The 15,380-nt window shown below is 35.3% G+C and overlaps 2 protein-coding genes across 4 annotated transcripts; one reads left to right on the top strand and one right to left on the bottom strand.

Annotated features, from left to right (window-relative positions):
• Positions 1-1,522: 1,522 nt before the first annotated feature.
• On the top strand, positions 1,523-7,391 carry casp7 (caspase 7, apoptosis-related cysteine peptidase). Its single transcript, XM_046853952.1, has 7 exons — positions 1,523-1,674; positions 2,196-2,318; positions 4,371-4,522; positions 4,680-4,808; positions 5,106-5,281; positions 5,409-5,547; positions 6,178-7,391. Exons 2-7 carry the CDS (start codon positions 2,203-2,205, stop codon positions 6,402-6,404), a joined length of 939 nt encoding a protein of 312 aa, XP_046709908.1. The 5' UTR covers positions 1,523-1,674; positions 2,196-2,202; the 3' UTR covers positions 6,405-7,391.
• A 304-nt stretch (positions 7,392-7,695) lies between these two features.
• On the bottom strand, positions 7,696-10,214 carry si:ch211-28p3.4 (zinc-binding protein A33). Of its 3 annotated transcripts, XM_046853951.1 has the most exons (7): positions 9,900-10,214; positions 9,698-9,793; positions 9,370-9,603; positions 9,242-9,261; positions 8,887-9,029; positions 8,421-8,767; positions 7,696-8,313 (listed from the first exon to the last, which is right to left on the bottom strand). In XM_046853951.1, exons 1-7 carry the CDS (start codon positions 9,915-9,917, stop codon positions 8,257-8,259), a joined length of 915 nt encoding a protein of 304 aa, XP_046709907.1. In that variant the 5' UTR covers positions 9,918-10,214; the 3' UTR covers positions 7,696-8,256. The 3 variants fall into 3 exon arrangements, with proteins under 3 accessions (XP_046709907.1, XP_046709904.1, XP_046709906.1); XM_046853948.1 differs by having other exon boundaries at positions 7,696-8,767; positions 9,900-10,213; XM_046853950.1 differs by lacking the exon at positions 9,900-10,214 and having other exon boundaries at positions 7,696-8,767; positions 9,370-9,590.
• Between the last annotated feature and the right edge of the window lie 5,166 nt (positions 10,215-15,380).

Raw genomic sequence — 15,380 nt, 5'->3', positions numbered from 1 at the left:
ACCACCATTGAGCCAAATATTATGTAGGTGCAGGCTTTTGGCTATGGTTTAATACATGTGCAGCAGGGTGGTTGGTATTTTTAAACACCACCTTTTAAGACACACTGACTGGATGTGGTGAGGGAAAAAATGCAGGTAGTTGGTTTAAAAGAGGCATATGCAGAGGACAGGGTAGAATGGAGACGGATGATCTGCTGTGGCGACCCCTAACGGGAGCAGCCAAAAGAAGAAGAAAGAAGCTTAGACAAGTGTTTTTCAAATTTTTTCAGCAGGAGGCCCCTTTGTGTGGGGTGAATCATTTTGTGGCCCACAAAAGAAAACTCATAAAGCAAAACATCCTCAAACTTAAATTTTACTTAAACATTTTAGATTGAAGCAAAAACAAATGAATGTGTACAATGGCAGAACATCAATTCTGCTTGTAGTTTTATTTCTCTGATGTTGAATATATATATAAAAAAAAGAATTCTACATTTAATAAAACATATCAAATAGTAGTTGTGAAAAGTGCAACAAAAGTATTAAATACTAACCAGTAATTTATGATGTCCATAGTGGAAGATGAATACTGAAAAGTTAATTTATATATACTTTGTGAAAAAGTCCATTTAACTTTTTACATTTTGATGTAGTAAAATGTCAGTGGTTCAACAGTTTGGTTTGCAATTTGAACAGCAATATGATTTTTTTCAGCAATCTTTCAAAAAAGCAATAAAATTTTTTTTACTTTGCTTCAAAAAAATTGTTTTACAACATAAAAAAATATACAATATTATACAAGTTTTACAATATAAAAGAAATCATGCAATGCAGACACATCAATTTAGTAAATAGCTGTACAAATACACACAACCTCCCTAGTGGGAAGGGTGAGCCTGTCTTTCTTTCTTAGCGTAGTGTGCTGTGTAAAATTTATATTATTTGATTGATTTTTTTTTCTATTTCCTTTGTTTTTTTTTTTATTATAGTTTACATAGGTTGACAATCCTGACATACAGATAAAATTTTATAATCTAGAATCTAGAATTTCTATGCAGCCCCCTTAGCGACATCTAGTGGCCCCCCAAGGGGTCGCGGCCCCCAGTTTGCGAACCACTGGATTGGACACACTGACCGTATAATCTTTTTTTAATTTACAATTGGTTAGGCATCATTTATCTTTTGGGTCGGTTAACACAGGAAGTTTTCTGGTAGAATTTTGGTTGTCAGAATTTTCTTAAGTGGCAGTGAGATGTTTTAAAAGATGTATAAACTTGTACCAGCACTATACAGTACACTGGTGTCAGAGATTCTTATTGTGGTCTTGGCACTACAGCCAATAATTGAGTTTCTATCAATATGCACCTACATGGCTGTCATTTAAAATAAACGATAATTTGGTATATAAGAAAAACTTAATCAGTTAAATTAAAAAATGTTTAATAGAAAAAAATGTGAATGTAATTTTTAAGCTATGCGTTGAATATATGGAGTGAAATCAGCTGATTCTGGTCTGTTTCTGGTTGTTTGCTCTGCTGGTTCTGTGTCTTTAAATGATCAGCACAAGACTGTATCACTTCCTTGATGTAAACGAAACTCCTGTAGAAACTTTACTCCTGTGGCCTCCTTTCACTTTCTTCTCATTAATAGATTGTATAAACAGGATTTGGTGTCTGGAGTCATTTCGGGGAAGAAGTAAGTGTTCATCTACTAGAAGTCAGTCTTTAGTAGAACTAACTAACAGTGTCACTTGGTTAACATACTACCAGTGAGCTATCCGGCTACCAGTGTCGGGTTTCTTAAGCCCAGTTTAATAAAATTATTTTTACACTAATACGAGGTAGTGAACAAAAATAGCCAGTACAGAAACTGCGTTAGTCGGTTATCTTGCTAGAAAACGAATCTAATGCTGTTACTGGTAAAGGATGTGGTTTACCGTCCTGTTTAATCTGCTGTCTAGTGTTCACAAAGTGAAATAAACACTATTCATAATATTGGAAGTATAATATTGGAGTAAAAAAGATCAGTTGCAAATCACTAGTATAAATGTATAAATGTACGTGTTATCTTCTGCCTCACCTGCGTCCCGTCCATAAAAAAATATAATATAAAGATAATCTGTTAATAGTCAGGGGTAATAATACACATGACGGACAGGAGCATGGCACCATTCCGTTTTATTCAGTACTAAGTTCTTGGTTTCTTTTCTACAACAGTCACATAATGGAGGAAGAAACTTTGCGTGGTAAAGCTGAAGACTCTGAGGAAGAGTTTTGCGATTCTGGTGATCAAACTGATGCAAAACCTGACCGGAAAGCAAGATTTTTGCTCTTTGGAAGGTAAATCTGGTTTATTATATTATTTTTCATATTTAGCTATTGTTTTTGTGGAGGGTGAAAAGAATAGTTTACATGTCAGATACAGGAATTCCGGTGTTACACCAGATTCTGTGACCATCGTATGTTGTGACCATAGAGGGCGCTGTTGCTAAAATGCAGCTTAAATAGATCGTCTAGAGAAGCAGCATTTTAGCAACAGCGCCCTCTATGGTCACAACATACGATGGTCACAGAATCTGGTGTAACACCTGTTTTTTTCAGTAAGTCAGATCACTTAAATCAGTTCAATGGTAAAAAAAAAAAAACTGAAATCATTCTCTTGTTCCCAATTAGCAGATGTTTTCCCAGAAATACTTAAATCAATATCCTAATTAATTGTAATCATTAAAAACAACAGTCCGTCCTTATTTAAAAGAGCTGAGGCGTTTGTGATTCATGTTTGCTCTGGCCTGTTTTCACCACCAGGTAGCGCGACAGTCGTGTTTTAGATTTACGGCGATTGGCGACGCCCTAAACTTAGTGTAGCTTGGATTTAAACTCATGACGTTACCTTTGGGGCCAAACGACAACGTTACCACCACCCCAGTTAAAAATGATCATGGCGGTTAAACAGATCACTTAAAACCCTACAGGTACTGCTGCCTAAGGCGATTAAATAAATGCTGAGTCCAGGGCCTAGATATTACTATTTACAAATAATATTTATGTAATAGACATTTCATCAGCATTTATATTGTCAGGATATGAACAGTGCATGTCTGTGGGTAAATGGGATTTTATTCATGCCCATGTACTTAATTTGATAGGATTTGTCGGTTGTGGCTCATGGGATAAATGTTTGTGTCAAACACTTTATACTTACTTAAATTGCAGTATTCTTTGTAAATAAATAAATAAATAAATAAACATTACATGTACATTTAGCTTGAGTAAGTAAATAATAAATGTATTCTAATGTATGAATACATAATGTATAAATGTATGTCTAATCTTAACTGACACTGATCATATCCAACTTCAAGCATATCACTTTGGACATACTGTACACAGTTTAAGGCTAATACAGGGGCACAACATAGCTCATATGGCTGTGTATGATGTAGATGAACTAACCTGCAGGCCCATTTGCTTTGTGTGGCAGTCAGCAGAGGGTCAGCGTTGCCCTTCATGACCCTGGCAGTGTGATTGAATGGGCTGCAGAAAGCTCTGGTGGGTTGTGTGGCTGCTGACTCAGTTAGCATGTACCTTTCCTGGCCACCACAGTCATTATTCAACTCGTTATCAAGTACAGAGCATGTCAGGATCCTAGCACCCACCACGTGTCGAGGAGAGAAACCAAGACATTTATTTAGAACTAGTCACTTTTGAGAACGGTTTAAATGCAGAGTAGTATAGTGATGAATGATGAACCCAGGTAAGTGTCCTGTTATGTCAAATGAAATTAGTTAATCATGTTTGTGTGTGAGGGGGGGGATCACATCGAATATAAAGCAGCTATGTGCTGTGTATGTGTGTTTGTTGGGGAACTGTGTAGAGATTGGCTAATGTGATGACCGGGCTCTTCTAGAAAACATGTTCATGTGTGTGCAGTGGCCACTTTGCCCTGTCAGATTTATAATGAAGAAATATGCTTGTTAATGGATTTATTTATATATAATAGTAATTATTCCAGAGGCATTTGTAAAATACTTGCATTTAAAATTAATTTAACATAACCACATTAAGCTCAGAATTTGACAAATTGTAATATTCAGGCTAGTTATTGTTATTCCCTTTACTGCTCTTTTGTTAGTTTTTTGTAGTTTTTTTGTTTTTTGTAGTTTTCACCAAATTAAATAAATAAAGTGTTTGGATTGTGGATTGTTTCTGTTGTTTAAAAACTATTTTTAAATCATATTATCTTTTTTTTTTGTAAAATGATTATTAAATTTTAAACTCAATTTGACTTTAAAAGATCATTTAACATTCTGCAAGAATATCTTTAGGTTTGCTTTTGCACCAAAAGTTGTTTTTGAGTGTTATTTAGAAATTCTGTTGTTTCCTTATACATAGCAAGAAAAACAAGAATGAAAATTTGCAAGAAAAGGAACCATCCACTGTGCCGCGCTACAGGATCATTTCTACAATGTGCCAATATAAAATGAACTACCAGAGAGTAGGAAAATGTATCATCATTAACAACAAGAACTTTCACCACGAGACCGGTAGGAGTTTTTTATATTTCATACACTTGATAATAAAGTGACAGTAACATAATAATACATAATAATAGTGTGATTAATAGCAGTTGGAATATGTTTAGTCTTGCTATGAACAACAACAACAACAACAAAAATGACTATTTTGTTGTGTGGTTGAAAGGGATGAATGTTCGCAATGGCACGGATCGAGATGCTGGAGAATTGTTAAAATGCTTTAAAAACCTGGGTTTTGATGTTTTCGTCTACAATGACCAGACCTGTGAAAATATGAAGAGGATACTGAAAAAGGGTGAGTTTTTCAATGTTGTTATCGAAATAATACAAATTTTAGTACAAGCCTCATAATAACAAAACACTTATTTCCTTGCATTTTTGCTTTGGGGTACAAAAAAAAATCAAGGTTGTCTGTAATTTATAAGCTTTTCTTTTGAACAGTTGTAGTTGTGGGGTATTCTGCTGCTTTTCCATATTTCTGACCTACATTGTGTCTAACAGATGATCGCTGTTGCTGTTTGTCATCTAGAAACACTAATGTAATTTTTTGATATTTGTTTTTAACCTTTCTGTGTTTGTGTGTTTGCATCAGTGTCGGAAGAGGATCACACTGACAGTTCTTGCTTTGCCTGCATCTTGCTAAGCCATGGAGAGGAGGGCATGATATATGGAACGGACAAGGCCATGCCTATCAAGGAAATTACCTCCCTCTTTAGAGGAGACATTTGCAAGAGCCTTGTAGGCAAACCTAAGCTTTTCTTTATCCAGGTAAGAGAAGAGGAACAGGTCCTACATGCAATGGCATATACGCAATTTAATTTACTCAGCCTGGTCACTTACCTAGCTAACTCTTTCTTGTCCGCTTGTGGAGGGTATTAATGAGTTATTCTCACAGGCTTGTCGCGGTTCAGAGTTTGATGATGGTATACAGACTGACTCAGGAACAACTCATGACTATATAGAAACAGATGCGAACCCCCAACACAAAATCCCAGTGGAAGCAGACTTTTTGTTTGCATACTCTACTGTTCCAGGTAACATGCAATCTTAATTGCAGATGTGTTGTTCTCCATTAATGTCATATTCTAGGAAATCACAGAAAAGTGGGAGTATTCTGTGCTTTAGGGAAACACAAAGAAAATAAGGTAGGAATAAAATATGGTTCGCTGTTATATAAAAATAATCAACTTTGGGTTTGGACAATCATTTTCCTATAACAAACCATATTTTTTATTTTCTTCTTTGTCAATAGAATCTTTCTAACTTTTTACATTGTTATTTGTTAAAAATGACCCATTATACTTTTTATTTAGTAACTAAGTAACTAATTACATTTTTGGTCATGGAACATTCATTAGATCATTTATTTCCTGTTATTACCTACAGCTATGCATAGTTCCTTTACCAGGCTCTATTCACTGTATTTACTTTTTTGTAAGACAAAAATGCAGCTTGTCAGGTTACTAACAAACCCCAAAGTGTAAAGTGCTGAATACTTTACTTCTGAAAAAAATCCTCATGTCTAATAGAATAATAATAATATAATGAAACATTATACAGTACAGAAAGACATACAGATACACGAATTAACTTTTAAGTCAGTTAATTAGTGATTGATGAATATATGTCTATCAGATGCTGACTGTGGCGCATTTCTCGTTCAGGTTACTACTCATGGAGGAATCCAGGCCGGGGCTCTTGGTTCGTCCAAGCTCTTTGCAACGTCCTCGATGAGTCTGGCAAGGAACTGGAAATCTTGCAGATCCTCACACGTGTTAACTACATGGTGGCTACTAGCTTTGAGTCCTGGTCTGAAGATCCACGCTACAGTGAGAAGAAGCAGATACCCTGTGTTGTGTCTATGCTGACCAAAGAGCTTTATTTTAAGTGATATATACCTCAGAGTTATCTTTATGGTTTTTAAATTCCTTTATTATTTACAATTCCTTTTTGTTATTATTTCTTCTTGGTTTTATTTTTCAGTTTTAAGTATGTTTGCAGCACACGTTTTTACTTCACAGTCAAAGCTGGAGTGTGACAGACATACTGACTGACTGACCGACTGAATGTGACCACATGGTCTCGGTATTCAGGGATGAGCCAGACACAGCTAGACCTAGTGTTGTTTGTGTGGTAAAGCCGGTTCTTTCAACTAATTTGGACATTTGATGGAATCTTCAGAAGAGTAGTGCTTTAGTGAATCATGTATGTGCATTTGTGTGCTTTAGTGACTCAGCAGCATTTATCTCTACTGTTTTTTTCATAGAACATTCACTGTTTTTTGTTTACTGGCAGTGAAATATTCATGTTGGGTTTATGGCATTTCAGAGGATGTGTAGCTTATAGCATCATTTATACTTTTTTGTTTACTAATGTAACTCTGTCCTCTCTTTTTTCTTATTCTTTTATGTAGAGGTAGAATTGTTCACAACACAAAGGCACTTCTTGCAGTGAAGAACTTACATGAATATTATATTGAATTTTATTCAATATAACTACGACTGTAAAATACATTAAATAATGTGTAAATGGCTCGATGTCATGTAGTGCTATTAGCTGTTAGGTTGTTATTATTATTAGCCTAAATTATAAGCTTATAAACATTTTTGTCTTTCACCCAGTCATTTGAAACAAAGAGCACTTCACCAGCATCTCCATCTAAATGTGCATCTAAAAAGAATGCTCACTGTGCTGCATACTGCACCATCAAAGTATGTGTTATCAGTGGTTTACAAAAATATCTTCTTGACTAGTTACCCTTCCAGCAACAGAAAGAGGAAGTTCCTTATTTATGAAGATGATGGTGCTTACAGTAAACACCAGTATTTCATTTTATTACTCTTGTGATTGTAACTTGGATTAAAGTCATCTAAGCTTATTTGTTTGTTTTATTACATTAAGCGGTCAAATGGTTATGTGATTTTGTTTGGAATTTTGAGAAAGTGTGGTCTGTATTTTTGTATTCAAACTACCTAAAGCACAAAAGGCAATCTATTGAAAATAAGATTATAAAAAGTTTGAAGTCACCTCAAGTATTTAAATAACAACAAAAAAAATAATACATTTAATTAATTACTTTTTTAATTAGAGTTTATCCTACACATTAAATTGTGAATAAAAACAAATGTGTATGAATCTGCACACACACAAACACAGACACACAAACAAAACTAACAGCAAACTTAAAAAACAACACATTTATTGTATTAAAGCTGTGATTTGGATGTCAGTTTATTACCTACAGTGTCCGCTACAGTACTGTATCATTATTTGGAGCCCACTACATCAAAATGTTCCTTATGGTATGGTATACAAATGTAGAAAATATTGAAATAAATGGATTTCTTAAAGAAAATAGTTTATAAGTTTCTCTGATTACAACAACTTTATATTGTCCCTGGGACATAAATGAAACTATTGGATGCTATAAAAAAGAAAATTGTATAAATTAGTATAAAATTATAGCTGAGGTTGAGTTTTAATTTGGATTTTTAATTGACTGCCACATATTGTGTATTTTCCCATTTATGGCGAAAATAGCATGTAATTGTAAATTATACCTTTATGCATGATGCTGTAATACAATGCTGGATTAAAACACAAGTACTTTTGTATTTGTCTACAGCTTACATCATTTAATCACACTTCATATATTGAGCTAATTTATTTTTGACCATCACAGCATGGGTGCAGACCTGGAGGCATCACATATAAGCAGTGGTTTCCAGTTGGTCCCCCCATTGTCATGGCCAGGACAGACGGCTTGGTAAAGTACATCTGTAAATGTGCCTGCACAAAAGCTGTAGAGGGGGGTCATGGTGTCAGAACCAAGGAAACACACCAGACCACCATTTGAACTGGAGAAAACTCCAATTCGTTTAAACTGCCTCCCGGTTAAATGGGTTACCTCATGTGGAACTCCATTGTGCCAAGCTGTGTAGTCACCATTAAAGTATTCTATACACCAGGACTCAGGTCCACGGCCCAGCCAGCAATGCTCTTCACGACCTTTCCTGGGGATGCTGGCATAGGTGAGTCCTAGTTCCCAGTATGATTTGCCACTGACTTGCACCTCCCAGTAATTGCGGCCTTCTTTGAAACCCTCTTGGCTTATCACATTCAGTGTGGTGTCAAAGCGAGAAGAGTTTTCTGGGACTTCCTGCCAGGTGTCTGTGTATGTAACAGAGTCTCCTGCTTGTGAAATTATGAGTTTTGGATGAGCAGATTCAGGGTTCAGAACCACCCCTTGGGCATCTAAGACAAAAGGATAAGATAAAAAAAGTTAAATACCATTTGCTGTATACCTACAAAATGTACACATACAGCCCAAATGTGCAAAGCATAAAGTGTAAAGTGATTAATATGAGGATTACAGCTCTGGAAGAGTTTCTTGGTAACAGGAACCTGTGAGCGGATGAACAGCAGTAAATTAATAGTTAAACTTAGCAACTGCTCGTTCTTAAACTCATCCATTTGGATACACTCTGGATCCGTCATCTTCAATGTCTCCATTATCCTGCAGGAGCACAAATTGAGAAAATGAAAATAATCTAAAAGAAATCGAAAGCAGAATGTGAGAATGTGGATGACTTAATCATATCGTCTCTCCTTGATGAGCTGTACCAGTCATTTCATTGCCATCTTTAAGATTATTATCTCACAAAATTTACTCCTCACTCTTATTGTGCACATTGATTTTAGAAAGTTGGCAACCCACTGTGTACATACCTTCTATCTGTCTCTGAAATCTGCATGGGAAAAAAAAAACAGTTCAGCAATATGACTCACTGGAGGAACCAAAAAGTCACATTCTAAATAAGAAGAAATGCTTTAGTGGATCTCTTTTTAGGCAGCACCTGCTCCAAGTTGAGGGCCTTGTTTTCATTCAGCTGTTTGACTGACTCAGAGAGCTGCTGCTCCAGTGCCTGTATTAGTTGGTAGCATCTTTCTATGTTTTCCTCTGTGTTTCTCTCCATTGCTTCTTGCTCCATGTCTAGCTGGCACAGTGTGATTTGCAGGTCCTCATCCAGCACTCGCTTCATGTTGTCATACTTCTTCCTGATCTTTTCTTTCAGTTCTGTTGTTTTTTCCTGGCATGGAGAGCAGACCAGAACCATACAAGAATATATCAGGATTTTCTTTTTGGATGAGAAAGAAACACTATTTATATAAAAACTTTCTTACATTGAAATGCTTTTGCTTTGCTGACAGTTTTTTCATTCGGTAAGCCAGAACATCCATTTGCTTTTTCAAGTACTCCTGTTGTTTTACAGGATTGTCCTTAAAGTAAACATGTTAAGATACTGAAGATGATGCACTGAAACTAGTTTATATTCTATAATGGTCCATGATTTTGAATAAATATACAGCTGAGAAAATGTTTTACCTGGAATTGAGCCTTCATAGCCAAAATAAATTGTATGCGTCAAAATATTCCAGAAAAAGTGCTCCAAAAAGTGCTGTTAACTTTTTCTCTTTGTTCCTTCTACCAGCAAGGGATTCCTCATCACAAGCCCCCGTCTCCAGCTTTTATATTCCATTACTGGCAGACAAAGGCTGTGGGCTGGGTTTTGTGATGTTGTGACATTATGGCATCCACTGTCCTGGTGCCAAGGGAAAAATATTTCATTTCTGTCATTAGGGTCCGTAAATCTGGTCACATAGTAATGTTGTAAAGAGAACAAGCATTTCTGAACACTGCTATACAATTGTTCTGCCTTTAAATAAGTAGCCATCAGCCAAACAGCTCTATTTATATCTGCCATTAATGCCAAAGGCATTTGATAAGACTATGAAAACAGTTACAAATAAGGGGTCATAAATTGTTGATTGTTGAACATGAACTTGATAAATATATGTACGCACAAATGTATATGTGTATGTGTATGTGCCTGTGTGTGTCTTTGATTCATTCTTAACTGGATTTAACTGCCAGTTTGTCAGTCAACAGCCTTTATTTTTCCAAAAATAGCATGTGGCCCTGACCTTCAGAGCTCCTGTGAATGGTGTACATAAATGGTAAGAATGCAATGTGTGCATGAATGGAAGAAGAGAGACAAGATAGGGGTTCTGAAGTCCAGAAACACAGCCAGCATTCTAATAGTGTTAAGAAAAGTAAGATCAAATTGCACAACTGCTGACCTGATGTGCTCCACAAGTTTTATGGCTTTCTGACTGCCAACAGAACACTCATAAGATGTCTTGAAATTAGGGCAGGGGTTCATTTAAAAGGTGAGGGGTCAATTACCTATCAAAATAGGCAAATGTTTACACTACTGGTTCCCTCACTGTTTCATTTCTGTGTGTAACACTAATGTGTTGCAATTCCTGTATGGAAAGTACTAAATCAGCTCATAGCATAGTACTGGATAAGAGAAAAAAACAAGGAAGGATGGCTCTGTAAAATGTCCTGTGGTGATATTGCTTTAACAGTGTTGGCAGATTGAATCAGATAATGTACAGGCTTTTTTTTTGTTTTTTTGTTTTTGTTTTTTTGTGAAAGCTTAAAATCTCTGTATGGTTCTACAAAACTTCAAAATGTCATTGAGTAAGTATAAAATGTATAGACAAGATGAATTTGTTGTGCCTTTAAATCATTTTCAGCTCAGGAAAGTGCTGAAATGCTGCATTAATTGTCTTTAGCAAAATATATACAGTGAGGAAAATAAGTATTTAAACACCCTGCTATTTTGCAAGTTCTCCCACTTAGAAATCATGGAGGGGTCTGAAATTGTCATCGTAATTGCATGTCCACTGTGAGAGATATAATCTAAAAAAAAATCCAGAAATCACAATGTATGATTTTTTAACTATTTATTTGTATGATACAGCTGCAAATAAGTATTTGAACACCTGAGAAAGTCAATGTTAATATTTGGTACAGTAGCCTTTGTTTGCAATTACAGAGGTCAAACGTTTCCTGTAGTTTTTCACCAGGTTTGCACACACTGCAGGAGGGATTTTGGCCCACTCCTCCACACAGATCTTCTCTAGATCAGTCAGGTTTCTGGCCTGTCGCTGAGAAACACGGAGTTTGAGCTCCCTCCAAAGATTCTCTATTGGGTTTAGGTCTGGAGACTGGCTAGGCCACGCCAGAACCTTGATATGCTTCTTACAGAGCCACTCCTTGGTTATCCTGGCTGTGTGCTTCGGCAGTGCAGTCGCCATGTCCCATGTGCAGAAAAACACCCCCAAAGCATGATGCTACCACCCCCATGCTTCACAGTAGGGATGGTAATCCTGGGATGGTACTCATTGGAATTATGACCCAAAAGTTCTATTTTGGTCTCATCTGACCACATGACTTTCTCCCATGACTCCTCTGGATCATCCAAATGGTCAGTGGCAAACTGAAGACGTGCCTGGACATGTGCTGGTTTAAGCAGGGGAACCTTCCGTGCCATGCATGATTTCAAACCATGACGTCTTAGTGTATTACCAACAGTAACCTTGGAAATGGTGGTCCCAGCTCTTTTCAGGTCATTGACCAGCTCCTCCCGTGTAGTTCTGGGCTGATTTCTCACCTTTCTTAGGATCATTGAGACCCCACGAGTTGAGATCTTGCATGGAGCCCCAGTCCGAGGGAGATTGAAAGTCATGTTTAGCTTCTTCCATTTTCTAATGATTGCTCCAACAGTGGACCTTTTTTCACCCAGCTGCTTGGCAATTTCCCTGTAGCCCTTTCCAGCCTTGTGGAGGTGTACAATTTTGTCTCTAGTGTCTTTGGACAGCTCTTTGGTCTTGGCCATGTTAGTAGTTGGATTCTTACAGATTGTATGGGGTGGACAGGTGTCTTTATGCAGCTAACGACCTCAAACAGGTGCATCTAATTTAGGATAACAAATGTAGTGGAGGTGGACATTTTAAAGGCAGACTAACAGGTCTTTGAGGGTCAGAATTCTATCTGATAGACAGGTGTTCAAATACTTATTTGCAGCTGTATCATACAAATAAATAGTTTAGAAATCATATATTGTGATTTCTGGGTTTTTTTTTTAGATTATGTCTCTCACAGTGGACATGCACCTACGATGACAATTTTAGACCCCTCCATGATTTCTAAGTGGGAGAACTTGCAAAATAGCAGGGTGTTCAAATACTTATTTTCCTCACTGTAAGTATGTTGTGTTTCTTATAATGTAGGTGGAGAAAATTAATTATGAAAAACGAATTATGTTCTTACAAAATCTATTCAACTGTATCAAATAATATTCCTTTTCCTTTATCTGCTTACATTGCAGAAATCATGGAAGCTGAGATATATTTTGTGTTTCTGAAGCAACTCCTACTTTCCATCTTAAATATTTTAAATGTGAAGAAATGAAAAAGAGTGCACCAATTGGAATCATTGATCTGTCTTAGTATAAACAGCTTTCCTTTCACAAATTTCAATAACAAGTTACAGCTATTTAAGTGTAAATGATTATTGAACAATAATTTTCTATTAGGGTCTCATTGATGTTTCAGAATCCTGAGAGCCAGTCTATGTGGAAATGGATCAATGAAAATTATCCTGTGTTCCTTTTATAAAAGTGGCTGTCAGGGATTATTTTTTTAATTGAGGATACCACGGATGTGCCAAGCAAGCAAAAACATTTTCCTTGATTTTCCTTGATTTTAATCAAAGAAAAATGTGTAAAGGTTTTTACAAATATGTAACTTCAATTCAGATGAATTCAATTTACATTGAGCGGGTATTGGGTTAATATTTTTTATTATTTATTTATTAGTCAAATATTTATTTTCCAAATGGCTATATTATACAATCTGTGTGACAGGTTAAGATCAATGAATGGCATTCTGAAGTCTTCAGTATTCAAATGATTTTGTTACATAAGGGCAGAAATATCTGCTAGCTTGATTGATAAGGAGGCAATGTAGGGAAAGTGTTAGCATTAGAAGTTAAGATTTGGAACTTCTAAATGAAAGGTTTTGAGATCAAATCTGAGCACTACCTTTTTAAGGTGTAACTTTGTTTAGTTGTAACTTACCTTAGTTGTATAAATAATTGTCAGACAGTTATATGCTTTATATAGGCTATGAAGACTCAATGTAAATAAATAACTGTAAGGTTGTCAAATGCTGTAAATTTAAGTGTAAATGCTTAGGTCTATAATGTTTTTTAATTGTTGTTTAAATGTATAATCTGATTTAATGCACAGAATTTCTCTCTTGAATTCAAAAATTTAGGTGGTTCAGTGCCTTATATGATGCAATGAACCATTGTCCACACAGAATGCTTGATCCTGTTATTTTTTTTTTCTTTCCACTATGTTGTACAATATAATGGTCATGGAGGCAAATATGTGCAAATGAAAATACACTTGCGATTTAGGAAAACTGGGAAAATCTCAGACATAAGTGCCCCTCCAAATTTACTAAAAACAGAGCAACTGTATTTGTTCTTCCCTTTTAATTATTATAAGTTTAATAGTATAATACCATTACATGATATACTGTGTTGACATACTGTGTGTTATAGAGGATTGGGTGGAGATTAAATGCAAGTTCAGACTGTACACACATTTGTCTTACTCTTTTTCTGGAACTTCCACTGACGTTGCCAATAATTAACATCCATAATAATTGTGTATAATTATTTAAATTATGAATGCTGTAACCAAAATAAAACTCTTTTTGGGAGGGGGACAAAGCTATGTGGTGCAAGGTTATTAGTTAGTTAGTAATTATTTAGTTAGCTTGATTGCTTGTTTTAGTTAAAATATGGTATTCCTGTACACACAAACAATAAAATATGCTCATATTTCTCACTTCCTGCATTCTGCTGTTGATTTATTCATTAAGGTGAAGTAAAAGAAAAAAAAATCCCAGAAGATTCCCATATTTGTGCACGTTTGGAACCAATTTGACAATGGTATTTATGTCACTAAGTTTTTGGCTAAATGGTAACAGCAATATTAACATTGTCAGTAATAAAAAAAGCAAATCATGAACCAAATATTTTTGGGAGAACCTTTAAGTCTCTTTTGGTGGTGTATGACTATGAAACATCCAATATGTATTTATTTCATTTTCTACATTATGCATATGACATTAATAATTCAACATAACATAAGCAACAATTAGGATTAGATCAATATTGTCATGCATACATTCTATTTATTAAAATCTTGTTTGTTGTGATTGATTGTCTCATTTTCATTGGTCTCATTGTCTGCATCTGAAATGATAGCCTTATGTAATTTGTCTTACTGTGTAGTAATTGCCCATTAATCTCAATGTATTATTAAGACATCCTAATGTATTACCAATGGACCATCTGATCCACAACTGATTATACCCTATTTATACTACAAAAGTACAGCTTTGTCTGGCCAGTAAAACTACTCTGGCTTTTAGACCACCTTTCTTAATTACTGACAAATGCATCAATACATATCAGATTTATTTTTCTTTAAAATAACTGGTCACACTAACTGCTTACACATTTTTAGCTTGTTAATTTCTGCAAAATGCATTTTATATATATATATATATATATATATATATATATATATATATATATATATATATATATATATATATATATAATTTTATTTATTTTTTTTGCAAAAAAATGCTCCATTTTACCTAACATTTTTTAAACTGGTGTTTAACAATGGCTCATAACATGCAGCGTAAGTGTGACAATCCTTTTTTGTTGTTGATGTTTTTTTTTTTTTTTTACATATTTGTGCTCTTGCCAGCACATTTTGAACAGAACAGTTCTTGGAAATAACCCACAGCAGGGTGGACCACACTATCAGTGAGGGTTCTTGTTTCAAATTCTTAATTGAGTTCCAAAATCTATAAAGGTCAAAACTACACAGGACAAAAAAAAAAGGTTAGAAAAAGAAAACAACGCAGT

Source organism: Silurus meridionalis, chromosome 7 (assembly GCF_014805685.1).
Source record: "Silurus meridionalis isolate SWU-2019-XX chromosome 7, ASM1480568v1, whole genome shotgun sequence".
Taxonomy (NCBI): domain Eukaryota; kingdom Metazoa; phylum Chordata; class Actinopteri; order Siluriformes; family Siluridae; genus Silurus; species Silurus meridionalis.
Note: the sequence above shows the minus strand (reverse complement) of the source record. Positions and strands in the feature narration are given on the sequence as shown.

What these genes read in the sequence shown, in the direction of transcription:
- casp7 (XM_046853952.1), top strand. Translation starts at nt 2,203, where the DNA reads ATGGAGGAAGAAACTTTGCGTGGTAAAGCTGAAGACTCTGAGGAAGAG. An exon ending in GAAGAGGATACTGAAAAAGG is followed by an intron (nt 4,809 to 5,105) that starts GTGAGTTTTTCA and finishes TGTTTGCATCAG; the next exon opens with TGTCGGAAGAGGATCACACT. An exon ending in CTAAGCTTTTCTTTATCCAG is followed by an intron (nt 5,282 to 5,408) that starts GTAAGAGAAGAG and finishes TTATTCTCACAG; the next exon opens with GCTTGTCGCGGTTCAGAGTT.
- si:ch211-28p3.4 (XM_046853948.1), bottom strand. An exon ending in AGGCCCTCAACTTGGAGCAG is followed by an intron (nt 9,262 to 9,369) that starts GTGCTGCCTAAA and finishes TTTCCCATGCAG; the next exon opens with ATTTCAGAGACAGATAGAAG. An exon ending in CAAGAAACTCTTCCAGAGCT is followed by an intron (nt 8,768 to 8,886) that starts GTAATCCTCATA and finishes CTTTTGTCTTAG; the next exon opens with ATGCCCAAGGGGTGGTTCTG.